Here is a 22,295-nt window from a genome sequence, read left to right as displayed (position 1 = left end):
CAAAATTTCACACTCTATAAATGCTTCACCATTTTTAAAAACGTATCTGCATAGATGTCAAGATCAGGAGAAGAAAGCTCGTTACAAAGGTGCTGGATCCCAGACATTGGCGAGGCATGGTATGGTGTATTTAAGTAAAATTGCAAAAGAAATCTACGAGTGCGAATAGGTACAAGAAAGTTCACAGATGATAAGAGTGAAATACTATCAATTCTACCACAGATGACTTTGTGCAAGAATGACAAATCACGAATGGTACGCCGTTTACTTAGCTCTCGTAAGTTAAGATATTTAAGTAGTGTTTCGTAACTATAATAACGACGACGATGAAAGTATCGATCGTATGCAATTCGAACCAGACGCTCCTGAACTTTTTCAATTTCGTTGCAGCGATTCACCGAAAAGGAGTTCCACACTACGGAACTGAATTCAAGTCTTGGTCGAATCAAGGAACAAAACAAATGGACCAAACATCTGCAACTCGAAAATTCCCACCTCATACGTGAAATCAACCCCAGTACACGCATGGAAGTACCCATTATTGAAGTGACATGTTCTTTGAATGAAAGGCAGCTATCAACAATAACGCCGAGGTCACGCATGGTGGTCACACGCTGAATCATTGTCGCATTCGGTAGCGTATATTGAAAAACAATCGGGTCACGCTTTCTGGACAAAGAAATAACTTTTGTTTTTTGTGTGTTAAGGAACAATAGATTAGATGAGCACCACACTGACACACGATCAATATCCTGTTTTAGTAATAAACACTCGTCTAAGCCACGCACCGAGAAATAAAGTTTGATGTCGTCTGCGAACAGTAGAATCTTAGCATTCTTGACAACAGAAACAATATCATTTATAGACATTAGAAAAAAGAGAGGGCCCAAGTTTGAGCCCTGTGGAACGCCTGACGTTGAAATGAAATGATCCGATAAAATATTCGAAATTCGAACCGCGTTTGTACGCGAAGAAAGGTATGATTCAAACCAAGCAAGATACAAAGGACATAAACCATACAACCGCAGTTTCGACAACAGCAAAACATGATTCACCGTGTCGAATGCCTTCGACATATCAAAGTACACAGTATCAACTTGCCCCTGGCCGAAAACGACTGGAGACGAGTAATTGAAAAATGTGCATAGGTTAGTCTCAACTGATCTCCCCTGAAGGAATCCATGCTGCGCAGGATTGATTTTTTGGTGGAAATAAAAAGAAAGTCGCTTTTGCACAACAATTCCAAAAACCTTCGAAAACCCACACAGTAGAGACACAAGCCTGTAATTGTTGCAAGGCAAGAATGGACAAATTAAGAAAGATACACAATCATGAATGCTTTCTTTGGATTTTTGATGTCATTAGCTAGAGGCTTAGCTCGTTAAATGTGATTTATGAACATAAACAGCCTTAAATATCTGGCTTTAAATTTATTTTAGTATGGTTGGCACTGGGCAAAGGTGCTTACTTACCCTTTGTCTTTGTATGCCTTTGCCCTGACAAAGTGTCCCTCAAAACTCTTGGGTCTGAGTTCGATTGCCTGGCTTGCTGCTGAGATGGCCGCATCAGGCTCCTAGAAAAAGAGTGTGATGAGATGTATAAAACAAGGTGACTTACATTAAAAACATTAAAGAGAATGCCTCAACGTTCCCTATGACTATGATTCTATAAAATCCAAGAAAGCAGGACAAATACAAAAAACGCTTTGCTACAATGTTAATCAATACGAAAACTCAGATTTTCGAGGTCATAATAAGCTTGGTCAGGGTGCAGGGCAACTGCTCTTGAGAATAGCTCATTCCAGTTTCTTTTTAGATCCCGGACAATTGATGAGAGGGGCGTTTATTTCGTAAACGTCCATTAAGGAAAGGGGTTATTGTATTTCTAATTTCATGCCTGACATCATTGGTGTTTTCCAACCGAATTCCTTTTAATTGTCTTCAGGATCATGCAATTTCTTTTTCCACTTTCTACTACTTATTGCTCAGGTGGGACAAAGTCCTCAAGTTTGTGAGCTGTATTCCTGAAGATCACTCTTTGCACTGCACAAAATATAGCTTCTCTTTTTAGCCTAGGCCTGATTATATAGCTTGAAGCTGTTAGTGATGTGCTGGAACTGCACATGGTAAAACCCATTTAAACAAACGTCGGTTTAACAAATATTTCAGAATAATGAACTTTAAGAAAAAATCCCCGGCGGTTTTCCTAGGCATTCTATGCAAAAAATGTTTCAGTTAAACGAAAAAAAATTTTGGAATAGCTAATATTTCAATTCAATGAAAAATCAAATTTTGTAAAAACGAATTTTGGAATAGCAAATATTTCAGTTTAACAAACATGATCGGTGTACCCAGGATTATCTTTCCAATTAGTTCAACAAAGTTTTGTGCTCTGCAGTGCTCCGCGTAGCCAATGCCCATCGCCCCGCTGCTCGTTGGTGTTTACAGCGCCACCGAGGCAAAGTGGCGATGCAGTAGACGAAAACGAACCATTGGTGGGTCTGTTTTTTCTTTGTCATCAGTTCCGTTCGGCCATATTAGCGCATGACGGCAGTTTGTGCGCCCACTTTCGTAATGAGAACGACAAAACGGAAGCTGTTGTCTTTATCAGATAAGCTCAAAATCCTTCGGCGTCTGGACAACGGTCAAAGGCAAGTGGACGTTGCGAAGGACTATGGGATTCCATTGCCGACGTTGTCAACGATAATGAAGCAAAAGTCGAAGCTTGAAGGAGAGCTGCGTTCAAGCCCAACAGGAAACGACTCTGCACGGGGTATTTTAAGCCAGTGGACGATGCCGTTGCGGTATGGCGTCGTCACAGCACGGGGTCCTCCAAAATCTCCCCCAGAGGAAGTGCAAAAGAACATAGACTCTCTGGACAGTTTTGCTACTTCATGCGCTTTGAAAGCACCGGTGCAAATGAAAATTATTGATTGTTTTTCAAAATGAGAAAGATAGCAACGTAACTGTTATGCACTTTGTATATATTGATATACATGACTCCATAAATTGCATTTCACACTTCTGACTCAATGTATGATGTGCCCTAAGCTGTTCGATATTCTAGTGAATATATTTAGTTTAGTGAACTTGCAGTGAAGTGAACTTCAAGCTCCTTGGGTACCTTGAAGTTTGCTCAAGTGAGAATTAACAGTAAATAGAAACTATCACCACAGTGCAGTTCCTATCCTGGTCTTAACATGCACTAAATGGGAATGCTTTGCAATGGCCTGCTGGGACTCATACTATGAAGTAAACATAGACCATACATTTAGTTTCCGCTTGCACTTGGCAAGTCCGAGAAGTAGCTGGTGCTTCAGTTGGAGAAAATTGCTTCCACAGTCGTCATCCTCAGCTACAGATGTTGGGAACTTCTTTAGGGCATACTGATAACGATGAGCAGCATCCTTTATGTGGCCTTTCTGCAAGCAGAATTGAAATTATTTTTAGACAGGCGCAACAGGGAGGTGTTTTTGGTGAAATATTGCTAAAATGGAATGTTACAAAAAGTCTTACAGTCACAAACAACGTTTTACAATACCCAAAAAAGAAATTCCCAGTACTGTGGTGATAACCCTTCATATTATAAGAGAAAACTGCAAGCTTGATACTGATGCATTTATGAATTTCAGGAGATACAGTTGCTTTTTCTAACTTTTCTATGTCATTGACATAGAGCTAACTCAACACAGAGTAAGTGGAATTAGAACTTAAATTCAATCATCTCATCTTGTTAGTCTAGTCCTGCAATATTAAAATAAGGGTTCCATAAACTTCTTAAGGTGAGAGTTTGAAAAGGTTAAACAATTACCGTAAACATGTTAAAGGGCCAATGAAAAGAAAAATATTGTTTATTTTTAAACAGTCTGGTTGGGACATGCATGTCAAAAAATTGATTTACATGAAAAAAGAAAACATTTTTAGAGCAATATTGATGGCGCGAGATTTATTTTAGTTGCGTCTGAATGATGCACGCAAAGTCCATGACATCATGGAATGGTCATACACTCTTTCCACCTTAACAACATGGTCACACACTCTCTCCACCTCAACGTGATGGCCACAGCTTCTCTCCTCCATGAACCCGGAAAGTGGAAAAAAGGTAATTACCAACAAAATTGTGTCTCGTGTCCTCACTATTGCTTTAAAATTTATTTTTTTTTGGCACAAGTCTTTCAGAAAAACTTTAAAAAACAATTTTTTTTAAATTTTCAGAGGCCCTTTAGAGATCAGGATTTGAGCAGTTAAAAAAAAAAAAAAAAAAAAAGCAAACTTTTGAGTTTGAATTTGCACAGTTTCAAAGTTCGAGAAATGCACCTTCATACAAATTCAAATTCAAGTTGGGAACTTTGTAGACGACAGCTCTGGGTATACACATTAAAGCCCCAAGTGCAAAAGCGAGAGGGGATCAGTGGCCAAAAGTGTTAATGCACCACAGCTCAAAGTATGTAGAGTGAAAGCTCATGCTGCAGTACCCTGGGTTCTTTTCTGGGTTTGATTATCACAGGTGCCCATTTTGATCTGAATAAGCATTTTACTGGTCTGCAGTCCTGTGAACAGAACTGCACAATGCAAACTGAAGACCCCACATTCACAGTCATTCTGCACTACTTAAATTGCTCGTCTAGAGCAGTGGTTCTCAAATGGGGGTTTGCGACGACATTCTAGGTCTCCGCGAAACCCTGCCTCATCAGTCAAGCCCGGCAATAAAAGTTGTATTTTTTCAGATTGAGAAGAAACATTCAAATTTTCGGGCGAGTTTTCTCGTGTGTATGTCACTATAAGAAGTCTACTTCATACTAGCTCTTAGTTATATCCATTTATTAAATCATCATTATGATTACCCTACCATAATTTTTCCTTCCCCTCGCCATGAACGGGGTCCTCCGAAATTTCCGCCAATCCACAAAGGGTGCAAAAATGTCAGTGGTTGAAAGCCAGTGGTCTAGAGCGTGAACCAGTATTGCCATATCTCATAGGCAGACAAACCTTCCACCCTCTAAAACTCGACATCTAATTTCATTTTTAGCTCCAAGTATGACAGCGCCATTTTGAAAAAAGTATTTCGCACACGTGTGCCACATGTTGGCCACGTGCACACGCACACGTGCGCCACATGTGGTTTGGCTTCTATGATTATGAAGTTCAAAAGGTCCAAGTTTGTTCTGCTGGTCAACCCAGCAAGTTCAAAGGTTTAAAAGGTGCTAAAGCTTAAGAAATTCATAAATTGAGTTTTTTTAATCTCTTGTTAAAAAAAGTTTGTAGTACCCGTAATTCGAATATTAGCGGTTCCATAAACTTTTACTTATGAAAGCACCATATTTTTATTCATCGCGCTATCAAGTACTATACTTGACCTGGAAGAGATGCACCACTACAACACTTTAAAAAACACCTCTTCACTTCACCCACATTGTCATTACATCCTGGAATGGTAAAGGGAATATGGCAATGCTTACTCTGTATAAAAGAACTCCATCCTGGTGAAGCTTATTTAACAGAAGGAACACAATATTCGGTTTGTCGGCTGCCATCTCCCAAGTTTGAGATCCTGAAAAGTAAAAAGCAAGGGTGTAAGTTTTAGGTGCTGCACTACTGGTCACCGAGAACTTCACAACACCTCAGCATTTTACATCATAATTAAGTTGTCCAGTTCATTAGTGATCCTAGACTGAACCATTCTCGAGGAAATATTCGGCGAGCATAAATGCTATAATCCTCTGTGTTTATATTTGCCTTTACAATGTCTCGACCTATCATGCCAGTCATGAACAACTAGCGTGGAAAGACAAGGATGATCCTCAGCAGTGGTATGACTTTCAGTTAATCTACTTTCATATCTCTACAGTTAAATTTCCTTTTCGGTACCTGAGCTCATTTGAGGTGGATGAGCTTCGGTTCTCGAATGCCTGTGATCTGCCTCAGTTCGGTGCCTTCTCTAGAAAATTAATGAGACAAACAACACAGCAGGCATTTTCAGAATATTTATTTTGACATACGGTAGTTAGAACTTGAATTAATATGGATGAGTAACATAGAGCTAAAAAATATGTAAGTACCATTTTTACTGATTTGATTAAATGAGAAAAGTGTCTAGGTCAAGAAGGAACCTTGAAACATATTTGGACAATTTGCAAATAACAATAGAGTACCTATTTTGGCTCCTGTTTGCAAGAAGCAGTTGATCGCATCCACATTTCCTGATCCGATGGCTCTGTCCAGGGCTCTGATTCCACTTAGGTCCACATGCTCGATCTCAGCCCCATTTTTTAGGAGCAGCTTGATCTGCAAACAGATGATAACCATTTTTTGTCAGAGTTAATCTTATTATAAACCAAATGCTACATAAACGTGGTAATTTGCAGCTGTGGCAATTATTTTTACAATCTTCGGTTTAACGACAGAAACAGAGAATGTGCTTCCTGTTTTCAGCAAGCAGGAGCACGAAAGAAGATCGAGCTCATACTACGTGAGTCTACAGGGGCTCCGGAAGTCAATTCTGATCGGGGGGGGGCGGGGGACAAGGCTCACATCCTTGCAGTGCAGATTCCCCCCCCCCCCCATCAACTTTGAAGATCGTACGCGCGGAAAAACCGAAATGGAGGAAGCGACCTTCATTTAGCCGAAATCTTTTCTGAGTAACAAAAAGAGATCTTCAAAATCTCTAGCACGCAAGAGCGTTTCCGTGGCCTCTCCTGTCACACCGAACAAAAGTACGAAAATGATTGACGGACGGCAGAAATGCTTTTCGCGTCTAGACGTCGTGCAGAAACTTCAAGGGGCGCCTCCCATGCTAGGCCAGCTCTGAACCCTCTCCGGCCATTATGGGATCAGTGCGCTTAATTGGCACGGTATTGGCATGGCCGAGCTTGAAAGAGCCAATCCTAAGCAAAACTCGTCAAAGAGAGTGCGCAGTCCCTCCAAGGACATATGCTCCGGACTGCTGTTAGTCAAAGCGCTCTGCCAGAGACCAATTTCCCGTGGCAAGAGGTTTTATGTTTGGGGAGGCTTATCCAGAGCCGGAGGGAGGCCTCCTCCCCGCCATCCTTTCCGATGACAAGGAATGGTAGAAAGAGGCTTTTCCTAAGCTGCCCCCGTCCCGCTGCCAGGGATTAAGATGTGACCAATACGCGCGCCTCAAAGCTGGCTTAGAAGAAACGTTTACTCCAGCACTTAACAAAGGTATCAGTTTTACTATTAATTCTCGTCCCGACAAAACGTCGCTGTCCTTTCTTATTCCCCTTCAAGCTTGGAAGGCGCAGTAGCATGTTGCTCTGACTACATTAACGGAGGGTTGTGGGTCAGCCTTCAGCGTCGGGGGGCACGACCCCTAAGAAAAAAACATGAGGGGGGCGGACACCCCCTCTGCCCCCCCGGTTCCGGAGCCCCTGGCGCGAGAGCTCATCTCCCAAAAATACTACAAAGACCATCCACCTTGAAGCTGACAAGGCCGGGCAGCTAATTTAAGTAGGCATGTGCAAATGGTGGATTTTTAGTTTGAAGCACATTTGAAGCAAATAGTGGTTTTGCCTGAATATTTTCTAATCGAAAGTCAAATAGCTTTTCAAAGTCTTCCACTGCCGTGCATCATGCTTAAACAAAAATTCAATTGAACTCGTGAAGGTTGTTCGGCCATTATTCCAAACCCGCCACCTGTCCACTGTTAAGCTTATTTAATCTTAATATAGCTATATGAACTGTGGCATGTAAACAACAGATTTGTTGTAAATATTCTAATTGAGGGGATTTATTAGTCTGCTTGCTATATGCAAATATTCTTTCTTCTATTTAAGGGGGATAGGTGGCCGAGTGGGCTAGCGCACACCAGCTTGGAGCGCGTAGAGCGAAAGCTCGCGCTGCAGAACCCAGGGATCCTGGGCTCAGTCCCCACCCCTGTCTATTTCAATCTGGATGAGCATCTATCGGCGTGCGGTCGTGTACCACTACTGCATGATGCACGTTAAAGACCCCAGGCTAGCGGCTGTACTGCACTGGCTAAATTTCTCATCTACAGCTGGGAGACTCGTTGCCTGTTGAGGCAGATCAAGTTTTAGGCTGTATAAACAGACACACAACCCCCCCAATTTTTTCTTCTATTTAAACTTGACAAAAAAAGCAAGAATGATGAATGTGGGTTGTCAAGACATCCGTGCATAACAGATACTCTTAAGTCCTGCACAATTGTGGCGGGATATCCCCGTTGAGGGCGCTTCTCACCAAACATATGTGCACAGTGGGGAAGCAATACGAAGACCAAGTCGTCTGCTTTTTGCGAAGCAGACGACTTGGTCTCCGCAGGAGTTGCAGTGACGTCAGAACGACGCCGAGCTCTGATTGGCTCTGATTGAAAGATAGTGCGTAGACCACAAGGCAGCTTGCTTTGAGATCTACCCACTATCCTTCAATCAGAGCCAATCAGAGCTCGGCATTCTGACGTCAGCAGAAGACCTGCAAAAGAAGCAGACGAACTTGCGCTCTGCATACCCGCGAAGCTTGCAAGATCCATAGGTGTTGCTTCCCCACAATGCACAGGTGCTCCGGGAGAAGCGCACTTAACAGAACTAATCCGCTGCAATCAAAGCTTCAAAAAGTGTGAATACCACAGTTCACCACGAAGCGAATATCAACTAGCATATTCGAAACTTCCATCCGAAAATTCCAATATTCACACAACAAAACTAAGCAACCATTACATTTGATCTATCTGGCTGCGCTATCACGTTCATTTACTCACAATATAGCTAAGTCAATTTGTTCTAAAAAAAAAAACTGTGGTTACCATGCCAGCAGTTTGATTGTGCAATCGCCTCTTCTGCCCTTCTAAAGGGACGTGTGTGTGCGTTGTCTCCCTTTTTGTTCTCGGTCTCGAGTTTTCAAGATGTTGAATCCAGACACAAATGCCTTGTTGGCACCCTTACGCAGTCTAAAAATATCTGTCCTTGTCTTGCTCGTGCAATGAATATAGCAGCGAGAAAAAGACTTGCTAGAGCTCACCACGTCAGCCTTTCCCAGGGAGGCGGCCATGTCGAGGGGAGTCCTGCCTTGCTTGTCGCTGTGGTTGATATCGGCGCCATGGGTGAGCAGACACTGGGCCGCCTGGACCTGACCTCTGCGGCAGGCCCAGCTGAGGGCTGACAGACCCTCCTTGTCTGCACACAGTGGGCTGGCTCCTGGGGAGGGCGGGACAGAAGACGGATAGTTCAGCCTCAGCTTCCTTTTCCCATCAGTCAGAGTATTGTAGTAAAACGCACATAGAAACTTTTTTAATGTAGATGTAGCTATATCTGAGGTACATCTTACATTGGCCAGGTTAAAATTGTGACTGGTGAAGGAATAACTCTGCATAAATTTTGTGACAGTCATAAACAACAAATTTCGGTCAGTGTGATGGCAATAAAACCACAAATCAAATATGAAGGCAAAATGGGTGCCGTTATTCGTAACAAGTTGGGCATTCTACATCTTTTGCCACTCATCAATTAAGGATGGGGGAATTTAGTGAATGCTTGCTGAAGAAGCCCAAAACATTGCTGCCTTACCACTATATTCATTTCGCTACAAAAGAAGAAAGTGGGCCATGCTGCATTTGAGCAAGTCAAACGTATGATGGCTCAGAGGATGTGGTGAAGACCATGAAAAAATATAAATTTTGCAAAGCAGCAGAATCACTTATACTGGCAGTGGCAGGTAGTTTAAAAAAGAAACAAAGTTACCGTTTTATTTTAATCTGTTTAATAAATCGTCCTATGCAGTATTGTCACATCCTTTCCTAGTATTTCCTCGTGTTCCTTTCCTGTCTTCCCTTTCTTGCGACGACACGGAGAGTGCACAGATGCACAGGCTGAAGTCGGGGAGCGTCGTGTAGGGCAACTTATAACGCACTGATGTGCTATGCGTGCAAAGATGCATAGTTACCGTAATATCCGAAGAGATGCCCAACCCGAAAGATAACCTATCCCTTTTTGGCTTGATTCACTATTTTTTCTTAAACATCAAAAGATAGCCCATTTCTAGTAATCATAGTTTTCGGATCAATGATGGCATCGGTGTAAATGTGGCTAGTTAGCTAGGGTGGGATATAAGCGAACATTGCTGACTGGGAAGTACAGTCATCTTTGCTTCATTGTCCCTTGCGGCAATAACAGGCTTAGCAGGGACACACAATCTAAAAATAGTATTTTTTTAACTTTTCTTGAATACACACTGAAAGTTAGCCCACTCTTAATTTCACCCAATCTGCTCTTGATTTTTGGTGGGTTATCTGTCAAGATATTACGGTAGTCGAAGACGCAGTTGCTTGGCAGGCGGCCAACTACGCTGCCTCCCACGTCTGCTTGACTGGTGCCTTCGGAAAACAAAAAATCTGGGTTTGCTTTTGTCAAAACACAATTCCGCATTAATAAGAGGGACACCGAGGACTGAAGAAAGACTGCGCCTATTGCTTGCCTTTTGCAAGCAACAGCTCCAGCACCCCGAGGTGGCCCTCTGCAGCGGCGAGCATGAGCGGGGAGCGGCCGTAGCTGTCGCACTGCTCCAGCGCCCTGGCGTGCGAGAGGAGCAGCTCCGTGACGGCCCAGTGGCCCTCGGACACGGCGCAGCACAGGGGGGGTTCCCCGCTGTTGTTCTTCACCAGGGCCGACGCACCGCGGCGCATCAGCACGCTGCACAGGTCCTTGTGCCCCGCTAGGCTGGCTGCGGTCAGCGCCGTGTGGCCACTGAAGTCGTCCTGCTTGTTCACTTGCACCTCCATCATGTCTAGCAGGAACTCGCACACCTGTGATGCAGTTGGCGGCAAGGTGAGTTATGTTTTGTATTTGCATGCAGTGACATAGAGATTAGCTATACTCGTTATATTAGAATATAGAACTTTGTGCAACCATGGATCCGCAGAAACTGATGTGTGGTTTAATCAGGATAGAACAGCAGTGTATTTGTTTGGAGGTTACTGTTGAAGGACAGATTCAAATCATTTCAAAGAGAGTTTCGCAAAACATGTACTCAAGGTTTCAAAGCAGTAGAAACAGCAATTTTAAAAGCAAGAGTTGCTGATTCCATTAAAGTATAAGTGAAGAACTGATAAACCTGCTTTATTTTAAGAGCCTTTTCCTTCCTTTTTATTTTTTATCTGTCTTTAGCAAGCTGGCAAGTGTCTGATTAACTTCTTTGCCTTCCATTCACTTTTGCGCGACACAAGCCAACTGGAAGATTAACTCGATACACTTGCTAGCAAAGTTACGCGCACACTTCAGCAGCTTTGCAATTTTGTCGGCACACTGGAGCAACTTTCACGCTGCAGGTCCAGAGATCGAATGGTGGAACCTCACTCCTGTCAGCTGCTGCTGTGCCGGAGTGCTTAAAATAATCATGTCATGTCTGCCTGACGCAAGCAAGCGACCCCAAATAGACTGATGCACTTCACTGGTAACATGTTGACAAAACTAGGTAGCACACTAACAAACTGTAGTCCGAGCCGACGAGATTGTTTCCTGCCCGTGTTCCGGCGAGCATATTCGTTTGAGCCCACCTGCGTCTGTCCGGACTTGGCAGCCACAATGAGGGCCTGCTGTGCGGCCCTCCGTAGCCCGAGCCCGATGCCATAGTCGTCGGGCCAGCTGCACTGCACCAGGTGGGAGACCAGGTCCAGGTGGCCAGAGGAGGCCGCATACGCCAGCGCTGAGAGGTCCTTGCTGTCCACATGGTCAATCTGGTGCAGGCAGGGCACACAGAACACACATCCCTTGTTATACCTCAAGGAAGCAATGCAAGCAAACTTGTTCATTCCACCAGTTCTTAAGTTTGTACAATTTGATGGCAAGTAATCTTTCTAAAAAATTATGACCTGCTAAGAAGAACTCACTATGAAAAAGTGATTTGTATATACTACATTTTCAATATAAATTATTCATCAAAAAGTGTTTCGTTTTGGCTGTTCTCAGTAATAATGGGCTAGCAGGTGAATGCCATAAAAAAGTAAGGTCACTGTAAAATATCGGGCAAGCACCCACTCAAACTTTGGAGATAATCACAAAAAAAATGGGAGATGGGCTCTTGTCCAGTCATCAATTTTACATATAAATGTACTGTGCATATTTTCTCAGATCTTACAAATTGGGGAATGGGCGCTGAATGTGGAATGGGCAGATGTGCGGTATTGTACGGTATGTGGTCTCAAACTGCATTAAAGAACATATTTAGAATTCTAAATATAATCTTAACATAAATATTCTGTTTGCAGTTTCTTTTTCACCTCCAAAAATGCAATGCTTCCCCCCTGTAACATGCAACATGCTTTGATGAAATATCATTAGTCAGATTCACTAAAAATAACTATTTTATCAAATAGTAGTACCTCACCTCAAAATAGAGGCTGCTTTCACATACCCAAATTAGGCAGCTGTCACCTTCACAAGCATATAAACTAACCAGCTAGCAGTTTTTTATTATAAAGCAACTCAACACAAGGTAAGTGCATGGAGCTAGGTAAATATATGTTCTCACACGATCATATGTTACTGCTTTCTGCATTTGGAAAATAACAATCCCAAGCTTCCAAAAATAATTTAAATGAATAAATTCCACAAATATATTTGAAAAAAATTTCCTATTGCTCAAGCTCGGATATTCACACTTTCATAATGCTGGTACTCTAGTTTTGCTCAACCTAACTGTGGAGACTGAACCACTAGACTCAGTTCTTAATAATCAAATGAATTACAAAGCTAGTTACAAAAGATAAAAGCTGGGATGTCTTCGATTGGCAGAAGTTGTGGGTTAAAACCAGAATTGTTCATACTGCAGTAAATAATTAGGTTTAGATTCCAGAGCATACAGCACTGCCTGATTTGAGTAAAAAAAACGTGCTAAAACAATAAAACAAAAAAAAAATCCACACACAAACATAAAACAATAGCAGAGTAGAATCAACCAACAAGGCATTGCATTGATGATGCAATGATAGTCAAAGGTTGAAGACAAAAAGTAGCCATCTGATGTTCTCCAAAAGCAGCTTCCCTCAAATTAGAGAAACAAATGGTAAAATAAAGGCCGAAATTCCTCTGCACTGGCCTTTCTGGCTTGCAAAATTATAGGCCCTGCCAAAAATGAGCAGAGTGCCTTTTGCTCACCCTCGCCCCACAGGCCAAAAGGTGTTTGGCAATCTCGAAGTGACCACGTTGGCAGGCCATGCTGAGTGCAGTGCGGCCAGTGTCTGAACAGATGTTGACGTCGGCTCCAAACTCGATCAGAGAAGTGACCATGTCAGTGAAGCCTTCGTGGGCCGAGAGCACCAGCATGGGGGCCCGGTGAAGGCAGGAGGTTCGTGTGTTGGGGTCTGCCTGAGCCAGCAACAGCAAGCGGCTCACCTGCGTTCCACCGAGGCATCGGGACTAAGTTTTACGCATGCCGAGTGTGCTCGGAGCTTGAATGCACGGCGCACCGAGATATGTTATGTTTAAAGTTCCGTGTTTTCAGTCTTTTTTTTTTTTTTTTTTCTTGAATTTGGGGTGTTTTTCTAGGGGGGAGGGGGGGGGGGCGGTCATTTTTCCTACAGATTTTGTGTTTTTTGTGTAAATTGGTTATGACTCAGAACAATTTACACAAAATCACCGAATCTGTAAAAAAACACCAAACCCTGAAAAAAACAAAATATACCCCCAAATTCGAGAAAAAAATAGACTCAGAAAACACGGAACCCTAGTTATGTTTGACAGTACTAGCTGAACAGACTACTAAAATTGCAAGATAAATACCAACCCAAGATCAAAAGATAATTGTGCCAGATTTGAAGATACGTGTTTGCTCGATGGTGCTTGCAAGACATAAGTGCATTTTTACTATTCCATGATACTGATATGCTTAAACTCAATTTCTAGTGAACCATTCAGAAAAAAATATATACAAGCTTGATCATGCTGATGAAGATTGGTAAGTGCAGAATGTGGGATAGGTCTTCCAAGGAAGAAGAGAAGGGCATCTGGACATAGCTAAATGTGCTGTGCTGCGAAGTTCTACAGTACATATGAGTGATCAGAAAATGAAAGGAAAACAACGAGTTACACGGAGATGAGGAGAAACACAATGTACATGAGAGGGCACAGACTAGCAACTGCTTATTCTTTTCTTTTTTTCTCCTTTTCCATGCATGAGTTTTCCCATCCCTGAGTTTGGAAAAATACAAAAATTTGAGAAATTGTGGAGTAAGAGGGGACCTTGAAGCTGGTGTTAACCTCGTTATGCTGTGGAGTGTCTGAACATTTTGATTTCCTTTCCTTCAGTGCAACTGATTGAACACTGACACACGTTCTGCGCTTTCCTGATACCATGTGGAAGGCTTCTATGATTTCGTGCTTGTTCCTATCGTTTGATCTATTCAAGACTGAGGTAGTTCCAAATAGCGGTTCGCAGCTGTATTTTGCACAATGTGCTGCCAGGTTGCCGGGTGCTTGCGATTGCCCGCATGCAATGTACGATTTGCCACACGTCAATGGTATTTTATAGACAACCCCTTCTACGCATCGACAAACTTATTTGTGTTGTACCCAATACAACGATTGACTTGATGTGTCGCCTCCCTCTTTGTTTACCTTTTTGCACAATCCTTTTAGCTTGAAGGGGGCAGATAGGGCCACTTTGACCTTGTGTGTTCTGGCGATCTTTTTCAGCCTGTGCTAGAAGTTGTGTACGTATGGCATCAGTACCAGTGTTTTTTTTTTTTTTGTCTGCGTCCTCTTCCTTGGTTTTGCGATTGAGCCCTGAGTGTTGTTATGCATTTTTCTGCCACAGCTACCAGCAGAGTTTCTGGGTAGCCACTTGCCCGTAGTCGGGTGATTTGCCTTTGTAGGCCTTTTGACAGCCTATGGTGACATGATTTCTTGTACAAGATGCAGCTGCGAACCTACACCACAAACACTGAAAGTCCACACATCATGATGACATTTTTCATTATTTCTCAGATTTTTGTTTTTTTTCCAAACTCACGCATGAGAAAACTCATGCCTGGAAAAGGAGAAAAAAAGGTAAGAATAAACAGCTGCTAGCATGCACTCATTCATGTAGGTTGTGTTTCTCCTCATCTTCGTGTAACTCATTGTTTTTTTTTCCCATTTTCTGGTCACCCGTATGTTCTGTAGAACTTTGCAGCACAGCACATTTAGCTATGTACAACCAACTAGTCCAAACCCCAGTCCAAGCTTTATTATGCATCTGAACGGCAGCACCTAAAAAAAATTCACTCTCATTTGTGACTGACGCCGTGAAATGGTGCAGTATAACAAAAAAAATGCAAATGACAGGCACCGTGGAATGACTGTTTTTGCAAGCTCCGGCACTCAACCCTGGATAGCTCAGTCGGCAAAGCACTTAGGTCACAATCCCAAAGTGGTGAATTCAAATCCTGCCGAAGGACTGAAGTTTTTTTATATGGTCCCCCATGGGCGTAACGCTTTTCGGTGTTGGTTTCTCATTACAGTCAAACGTTACAGAACTCGAGGGAAATAGGCTGATAAAACACATATTGTGTTGAAAAAGAAATGACACTTTAAAGTACACATTTTTGTTTGTAGCAAAAAAAAAAAATAGAGAATTATGTCTGGTGTGGTGTATTGCACTATCACAACAAGATGAGTTATACTTTTCAGAACAGAATGTATTTTATCTTTGTTTCTCTATATAAACTGGCACAAGCCGAATGCAATTTGCAGTACTTTATGTAAGGCAACATAGACAAACAGTTTTAGCACGTGCTTTGGGAAATTGTACAACTAATATTACAGCTATTATGTACTGAACATGCTTGTAATTCTCAGTCTTCAGGAAAAGGCTAATTTCAGTATTTTTGCTGAAGACATTAGCCAAAAATCAAATTATAGCCAGTTAAGGTTTCGTCCTAAAGGGTAAGATTATGGTTTCCTATAACAGTCACTTAACTCTTAAAAGAATGAAAAATGCACATTAGCTAAAGTTAATCTCGGGAGAATTCCAACATAAATTAGGAGTAACATATCCAGTCAAAGGATCGAACCAACTACATATAAGCGTTCCATGTGCAGAATATACATTATCAACTGAATACTATATTGAAGTCTACGTTCCAATCTGCAGGTTTTGATTTGGAAAAGCCAAACACAAAATCCAAATCCTGGAAATAAGCAGAAAAAATTAATTTCCCTCAAACTTTTGAATTTAGCCAAATGTAGCCTCAAACCTTGGTAGAGGGCCAAATCAACTCATTGAGGAACGTCAATTCATTAGGAAGTTACTTCATAAAGCAGACACAGAACAGGAAAAGTAAAACGAGAAAGCGACGGTGGCTCCACCTTGACGTTGGGACTGTAGACATTGGGCAGAGCGACGAGCGCAGACGAGACACAGGCAGTGCTCTGGAAGACCCAGCACGCCTGCAGGTCCCTGGGAGAGCAGCCCGGAGGCAGGCTCTGGCCCAGGCTCTTGTAGATGTGGGCCTTCAGGATGTGGTGGCCCAACTCGAGCACTTGCACCGGGTCCAGGGGAGCCTCGATGCGCGACATGCGGAACGCGATGGATGCGTGGCCAGCCCTGCACAGTCGTGGGCACAGAGTCAGCCACGACCTTGGAAGGTCAGGGCGTTTCTACATATTTTTGGTGCCCCTCCTTGCAGGCATGCAGTATTCGATGCAGTAACGGAATGATCTGATGGGCTAGATTTATTTATTTATTTATTTTTACATACTGCTGGCCCGTGGGATGTGGCAGGGATGAACATACATTTAACAAAACAGTAAGGTTCATACCTCCAATAAAGCATTAAACAATATCATATTTACAACATTCAATACAAAATGTGCCCAGAGCACAAATGAAAAGAAAAAGAAAAAAGGACTAAATGCAATTAAAAAGAGAGTGATCAGCAATTTAACAGTAAAAATAAATTGACAATAAACAAAGGCATGTGCCATGTACCTACACTACAACACAGCATATAATATATACATATGTAACTTCAAAGAGTGGGAAGAGAAAGAAAATAACGTCCAAGGCGATATGTTCACATTTTAAACACAGTTAAAAAGTCGAATGGCATGCTCAAACGTAGAAACAATTTTGACATTGACAATAGTTTGGGATGCTTATTCCAATCATTAATCTCATTTGCAAGAACATGATGAAGAATAGGTAGGTGAACATTAGAAAACACAAATAATTGTGAGGGACTCGGGTGAGTAGAAGAGGCAAGAGGACAAGCACTTGTCTTCTCTGCTTGTTCTACTTGTCCGTGTTTTTTGCATTTTTTGTGTTGTGTAAGCTCCGATACAGTGTGTGGCTGCTTGAAAACTTCAGCTGTGAAATCGCTAATAGGTCTTACATTATGCAGATATGTGTGGAATTATACAATGTCCCCACTCTGATTAAAATCTTATCTCATTTATAGAAGAAAACATCTACCGAAACAAACTGCTAGACACATACCAATGGTCATTGTTATATACTACACCTCATATTGCAAACTCTGCAGGGGTGCAGTAAACAAAAATATTTGGCAACACAATCCTGGATGACTTATCAACAAAGATTGTGCTATGGTTGTGTTACACAATCTACTTAAGTCCAAGATTTCTTAAGGGCCATTCACACAGTAGCTTTTGACTACACTTACTACTACATGTTATATTGTGATATGGTCATGAGTGGCCGAGACATCCGTGCTCTGCAGCACCGGCCTAAAGGTGGGCGGCCTGGGTGGTTGCACAGGGCGCCATTAATAAGGAAGTGCCGCCGCACCCCTGTTGAATATTTTTTTAGCTTTTTGATATACTTGAACACAACGCCTGACGCAATGTTATATGATCGATCGCCATTCATTTTTGGAGTGCAGCTTTGGCTGACAAAATGCTGATGTTGTGTCACTACTCGCATGCTTATTCACTTGATGTCGTACCTACAGGGCATATAAAAAGGAAGGAGGCTAGAGTTTGCCCACAGCTCTCATCAAGCTGTTCGGTGTATCTGTGACGCTGCCATAATTTTAGTCAACAGGAGGCAAGTGGCAGTGCACGAAATGGCTTATGCCGAATCAAGCTCCACTCACACAGCGGGGTTGTCGCGTGTCAGAAAGACTAAAGTTCCTTCGATGTAACGCAGCAGTGATAGCATAGCAAAACTGACTGGTGAGATCAGTCTATTCAAGGTGTAGCTTGAGATGTGGCATAGGAAGGGCGGACAAGCCGATGACTGGCACTTGTATCATAAAGTAACATAGACAAATGCAACCATGTGAATGGGCCTATAAACTGCCATGCGAAGCCACATGGATGAAGTGGGCTCCACCTCGTGGAATCTAGAGGGCTGCGGCAGGAAGGTGCCTGTAGTGTCCTCTAGCCTGTTACCAATACGCAGGTGGCAACAGTGGGCTGTTGGCAACCGTGTATGTGAAGCAATGGTGCAAGGAAGGCAATGTTACTAAAACCCTCAGTTGGGAAACTCACCTTTGAAACCTAGGCCGCTGGCGTCCACCGAGACCGTGCTAAATGCGATAACAGTGCCACCCTTTAGCGATGAGTTGAAACATGAAAGCTGCTTTACATAGCTACTGCCCTTACAACCGGCCCTTGCCCCACTCGACGTGCAGCCGTGCAGTTCCCAGAGTGGACGCTGTGGGAGAAATGGCGGCATTGCGATCGCCATTAGCTCGGTTCTCGAGTACGGATCGGAGCCACTTTTTCAAAGCAGGCTCTATGGCAGTTTCCCAACTGAGGGGTTCTAGTAACGTTGAAGGGAGGCGAGCATCTTTCTGAACCCTGTTTGTTAATCAAACCCATCGGAGCCCACCTGACGTCGCAGAGGAACTTGGAGCTGTCATTCTCGTCCCTACGCAGGAGCCACTCCCGCAGGGATGGGTGGGCCAGCATGAGGCTCTGGTCGTTGCGCTGGATGAGGAAGTGTGCTCCAGTCAGGGCGGCCAACCGCTGCTGGAAGTCGGCCCAGGACATGGGCTCGTGCAGGGAGCCGGCGTTGGCACTGTGGTACAGCTCGTGGGGGCGCAGGGGGCACAGGGAGGCCATGCACACCTGCAGTATGCCCTGCACCTGCACGAGGAAATACGTGTTGTAGCTGTATGCACATCCATGCACCCGCAACTCATTTGTTTATATATCCTGGACTCATATAAACAAAAGATGCTTTTATTACGGCATATGATGAAAACACATCATAGAGAAATAAGCGAACACTTGAAAATTCTTAGAAATATGAGAATACTATGCAGCAGACATCATAAGTACTGACGGTGAGATGCAACTTTAAACAAAACCATGATGCACTTCTTCGGAAAATTCTAGAAGTTACTCACGGGGGGAACGACGCCATTGTTTTTAACAAAGCACTTTGATGAAAGGTGAATCCTCTTAAATGACCTTCTGTAACTTTGAGGGGTCAATAAATTTCGAAGTCGGTAGTATACAAAAGGCTTTATTCTTGACTATACATCTCACTAGTGGAATGCAGAGTCCATTCTGCTATTTAAGTTCTGGGGCAAAGTAGCTAATGTTTTACACTCGTTTCTCGTCCAACGTTTGGACAGCTATTGTTGATTCAAACAACTAGTACCAGCAGTGAGATGCTTTCAGAAGCTGTGTGGCTAGACACCAAAAGAAAATATTAAGGAACTCTGCTCTGTATCTGATAACCACCACCAGAGTTGAACAGGGGAGGTAACCCTTTACGATTAAATAATTCATAAACCCACAAAGTGCAAGTACTAAGATCTGAACAAAAAGAAAAGGAAGACATGTAGGTTCTCGACTGCTCAGTCTTTCAATCTTAAATCAGGCCCTAAGAATTTCATGTCTATTTTCCAACATGTCACAATTATTTCGGGTGACATTTACGCCCACCCTTGTTACGTGTCGGCACACTTACCCTTTCGTAGGACCTTGTTGTTGTGAACTTGAGGTTGAAGTTGAGCAGGTAAACCTCACTCAGGCTGACAGGAAGCACCTTGTAGCTGCTGCTCTTCACCACCAAGTGACCCTTCTCAATCAGGTCCATGGTAAGCTTTACATACAGGAAGCAGCCTTTACTCAAGTTAGCCAGATGGTTGGCAAACCTGAGAGAAAGATGAATTCAGTGTGTCACTAACAGTTGGTTGATGCCTCATTTGGTACAATGCAGTGAAGAACATTCAGGTGCACATGTTTGTTACATGGTGCAAGTAAATGGCAGTAAGGCAGTGGAACCTGTGCATTTACATTATTTGCAGCATGCAAGCTTTAATATTGCCACGCATGTCGCCGAGCGAGCGCGTGTGTGACCAAGTGGTTACATTGCTTGGCTTTCGTGCGTAGGCCCCGGGCTCAATTCCTGGGAGTGACGCATCTTTTATGTATTCTTTCAATTTAGAGTTCTCGTAATTAGTTTGAAAACCTTGTCGTCTGATTGAGGTATGAATATTCTACGCGCCAAATGTTCTACGCCGAATGTTCCAGAAACCCACGCGGGTATATAAGGGACTCTGCACGGCGAGCAGGAGTCAGTCTTGCCCCAGAGCTCTGTCTTGCTGTTTTGAAGACATCGACGCCTGCATGCTAACTTTCTTCTACTAATTGTTTAGGGCACAAGTTCGCCCCTCTAAAACGTTTAGTTTCCCTGGTTATTCGCCGCCTCTTCATTTGTCATTCGTGACAATACACATCTGAATCGCAAGATTTTTTTACAGCTGAGCTGTTAAGGGCTAGTATCCCCAGTTTTGTGTCTGGTACCAAACAAATGTCGACACAAAACTACACAAAGTCTGGACAGCTACCGCCACCTATGAGCAACGGCGGCAACCGGACAACTGCCGCCATCACTCATAGATGGCGGCCACCTTTCCAGCTATCATAGAAGAATGCATACTTGGGCGAGTTGGTGGAAATTCATCGTAGGAAGTAACGCGCAAAACAGACAAGGATGAAGAAGAAACATTTAGGAAAAAGCATACAGCTTTGCTGGTCTTCCTTCTTCACCATAGTGGAAAGGCTGAAAGTTTGTTTTTATGTGTGAATGCCATTTCTAGATGATAATAAAGTCCACAAGTATCACAGTTCGTATATGTAATTTTCCAAAGTTAGGGAGCTGTCAGAAGTCCGAGTTTTATGGTATCTGCCGAAAGGTACTTAGGCCTAGGTATGTAAGAGTAGCCCACCTTCCAGTCATGCAAAACGTTAACCGCATCACTCCTGTAGTGTCTTGTCCTAATTCAAGGATTATTTTCTCTTTTTTTTTTTCGTTTGCAGGCCTTTATTTTTATTTATCAGCAAAACGTCTCGTGACATTTAGGGACTCTATTGAATACAGATACAACCTCTCAAACAACAGACGATCACCTAAGAAGCGGAGTTATTACATATTGGTGTGGGAGTGCAATTTGCTCAGTTGTTGCAAGGAGGTCTTTAAATTTAGAACATCAACATCATGCATCAATTTCCAAATCCTTACCTTGCATGAGTGGATCCATCCTGTTTTCCGTTGTTCACCGTGATGTTGGCACGTGCAGAAGGGCTGGACTCAATGCGAAACAAAATGTAGCCCACAATGTCCCTCATAAGGTTTTCGTTGGATGAGATGCGGTCAAAGGAAACTTGGTGAAAGGGAAGTTGGCGTGCTATTTCCTGGAATGCCGTCCGTACTGTGACAATCAGCTGAAAACAGACAATGCAGGCATCATATTAGAGTAGTAATAAATATAATGGGTTGTGTCGTATGGATAAAATTTTAGCAACACCGTACACAAAATGTGAATTCATTCTAAACGTTTTTTTACTCAAGGTTAAAGACATCTCATATTTATTGTTTATGTGGCTTTATGACTACTATAAACCCCATACCACATTATTGAGGCAGTGGAAGTTGAACTTGTTGACATTACTGTGGCATTACTGTGACAGTAACAGTATAAATTGAATTACTTAAACTCCCATTAGGTTTTGTCAGGCAAGCATTACAGTAATAATGTTAGTGTGGCATAAAGCCGCCATTTACTAGAACACTTTGACTTCCAGTAATTTTATTTATATTATGATCCGACAGGTCCAGGCTAACAATATTATTTTCAAAATGCTTCCTAGTTTTATTTAATTTGCAACCACATTTTTCTGACTTTTGTTTACCTCTCTCATAAATATTTTTAACAGTAATAACCATTCTCTTATGTTAAAAGCTTTTCATAGAGCTTTAGACATAGAGTAAGCTAGAAAAGAAAACCGACTGATTTGTAAATTAGATATCCTTCTGCACAAAATACCAATAAAAGTGACCCTTTAAAACAGTGGTTCTCAAATGGGGGTC

At 42.7% G+C, this 22,295-nt stretch overlaps 1 protein-coding gene across 1 annotated transcript in view; it reads right to left on the bottom strand.

Annotated features, from left to right (window-relative positions):
- Positions 1-22,295, bottom strand: part of LOC8040702 (protein TANC2) — a 36,418-nt gene that overhangs the window by 4,400 nt on the left and 9,723 nt on the right. Inside the window, exons 12-23 of the mRNA XM_029966348.4 lie at positions 21,447-21,649; positions 19,890-20,076; positions 18,801-19,057; positions 16,313-16,550; positions 13,124-13,360; positions 11,524-11,703; positions 10,446-10,773; positions 8,994-9,169; positions 6,152-6,284; positions 5,459-5,550; positions 3,269-3,421; positions 1,473-1,573 (exon numbers count right to left, since the gene is read on the bottom strand). Of these exons, the coding sequence (XP_029822208.3) occupies positions 1,473-1,573; positions 3,269-3,421; positions 5,459-5,550; positions 6,152-6,284; positions 8,994-9,169; positions 10,446-10,773; positions 11,524-11,703; positions 13,124-13,360; positions 16,313-16,550; positions 18,801-19,057; positions 19,890-20,076; positions 21,447-21,649 (2,285 nt within the window). The remainder of the gene's footprint in view (positions 1-1,472; positions 1,574-3,268; positions 3,422-5,458; positions 5,551-6,151; positions 6,285-8,993; positions 9,170-10,445; positions 10,774-11,523; positions 11,704-13,123; positions 13,361-16,312; positions 16,551-18,800; positions 19,058-19,889; positions 20,077-21,446; positions 21,650-22,295) is intronic.

Source organism: Ixodes scapularis, unplaced genomic scaffold (genome assembly GCF_016920785.2).
Source record: "Ixodes scapularis isolate PalLabHiFi unplaced genomic scaffold, ASM1692078v2 PGA_scaffold0__279_contigs__length_252992795, whole genome shotgun sequence".
NCBI classification, from domain to species: Eukaryota; Metazoa; Arthropoda; class Arachnida; order Ixodida; family Ixodidae; genus Ixodes; species Ixodes scapularis.
Note: the sequence above shows the minus strand (reverse complement) of the source record. Positions and strands in the feature narration are given on the sequence as shown.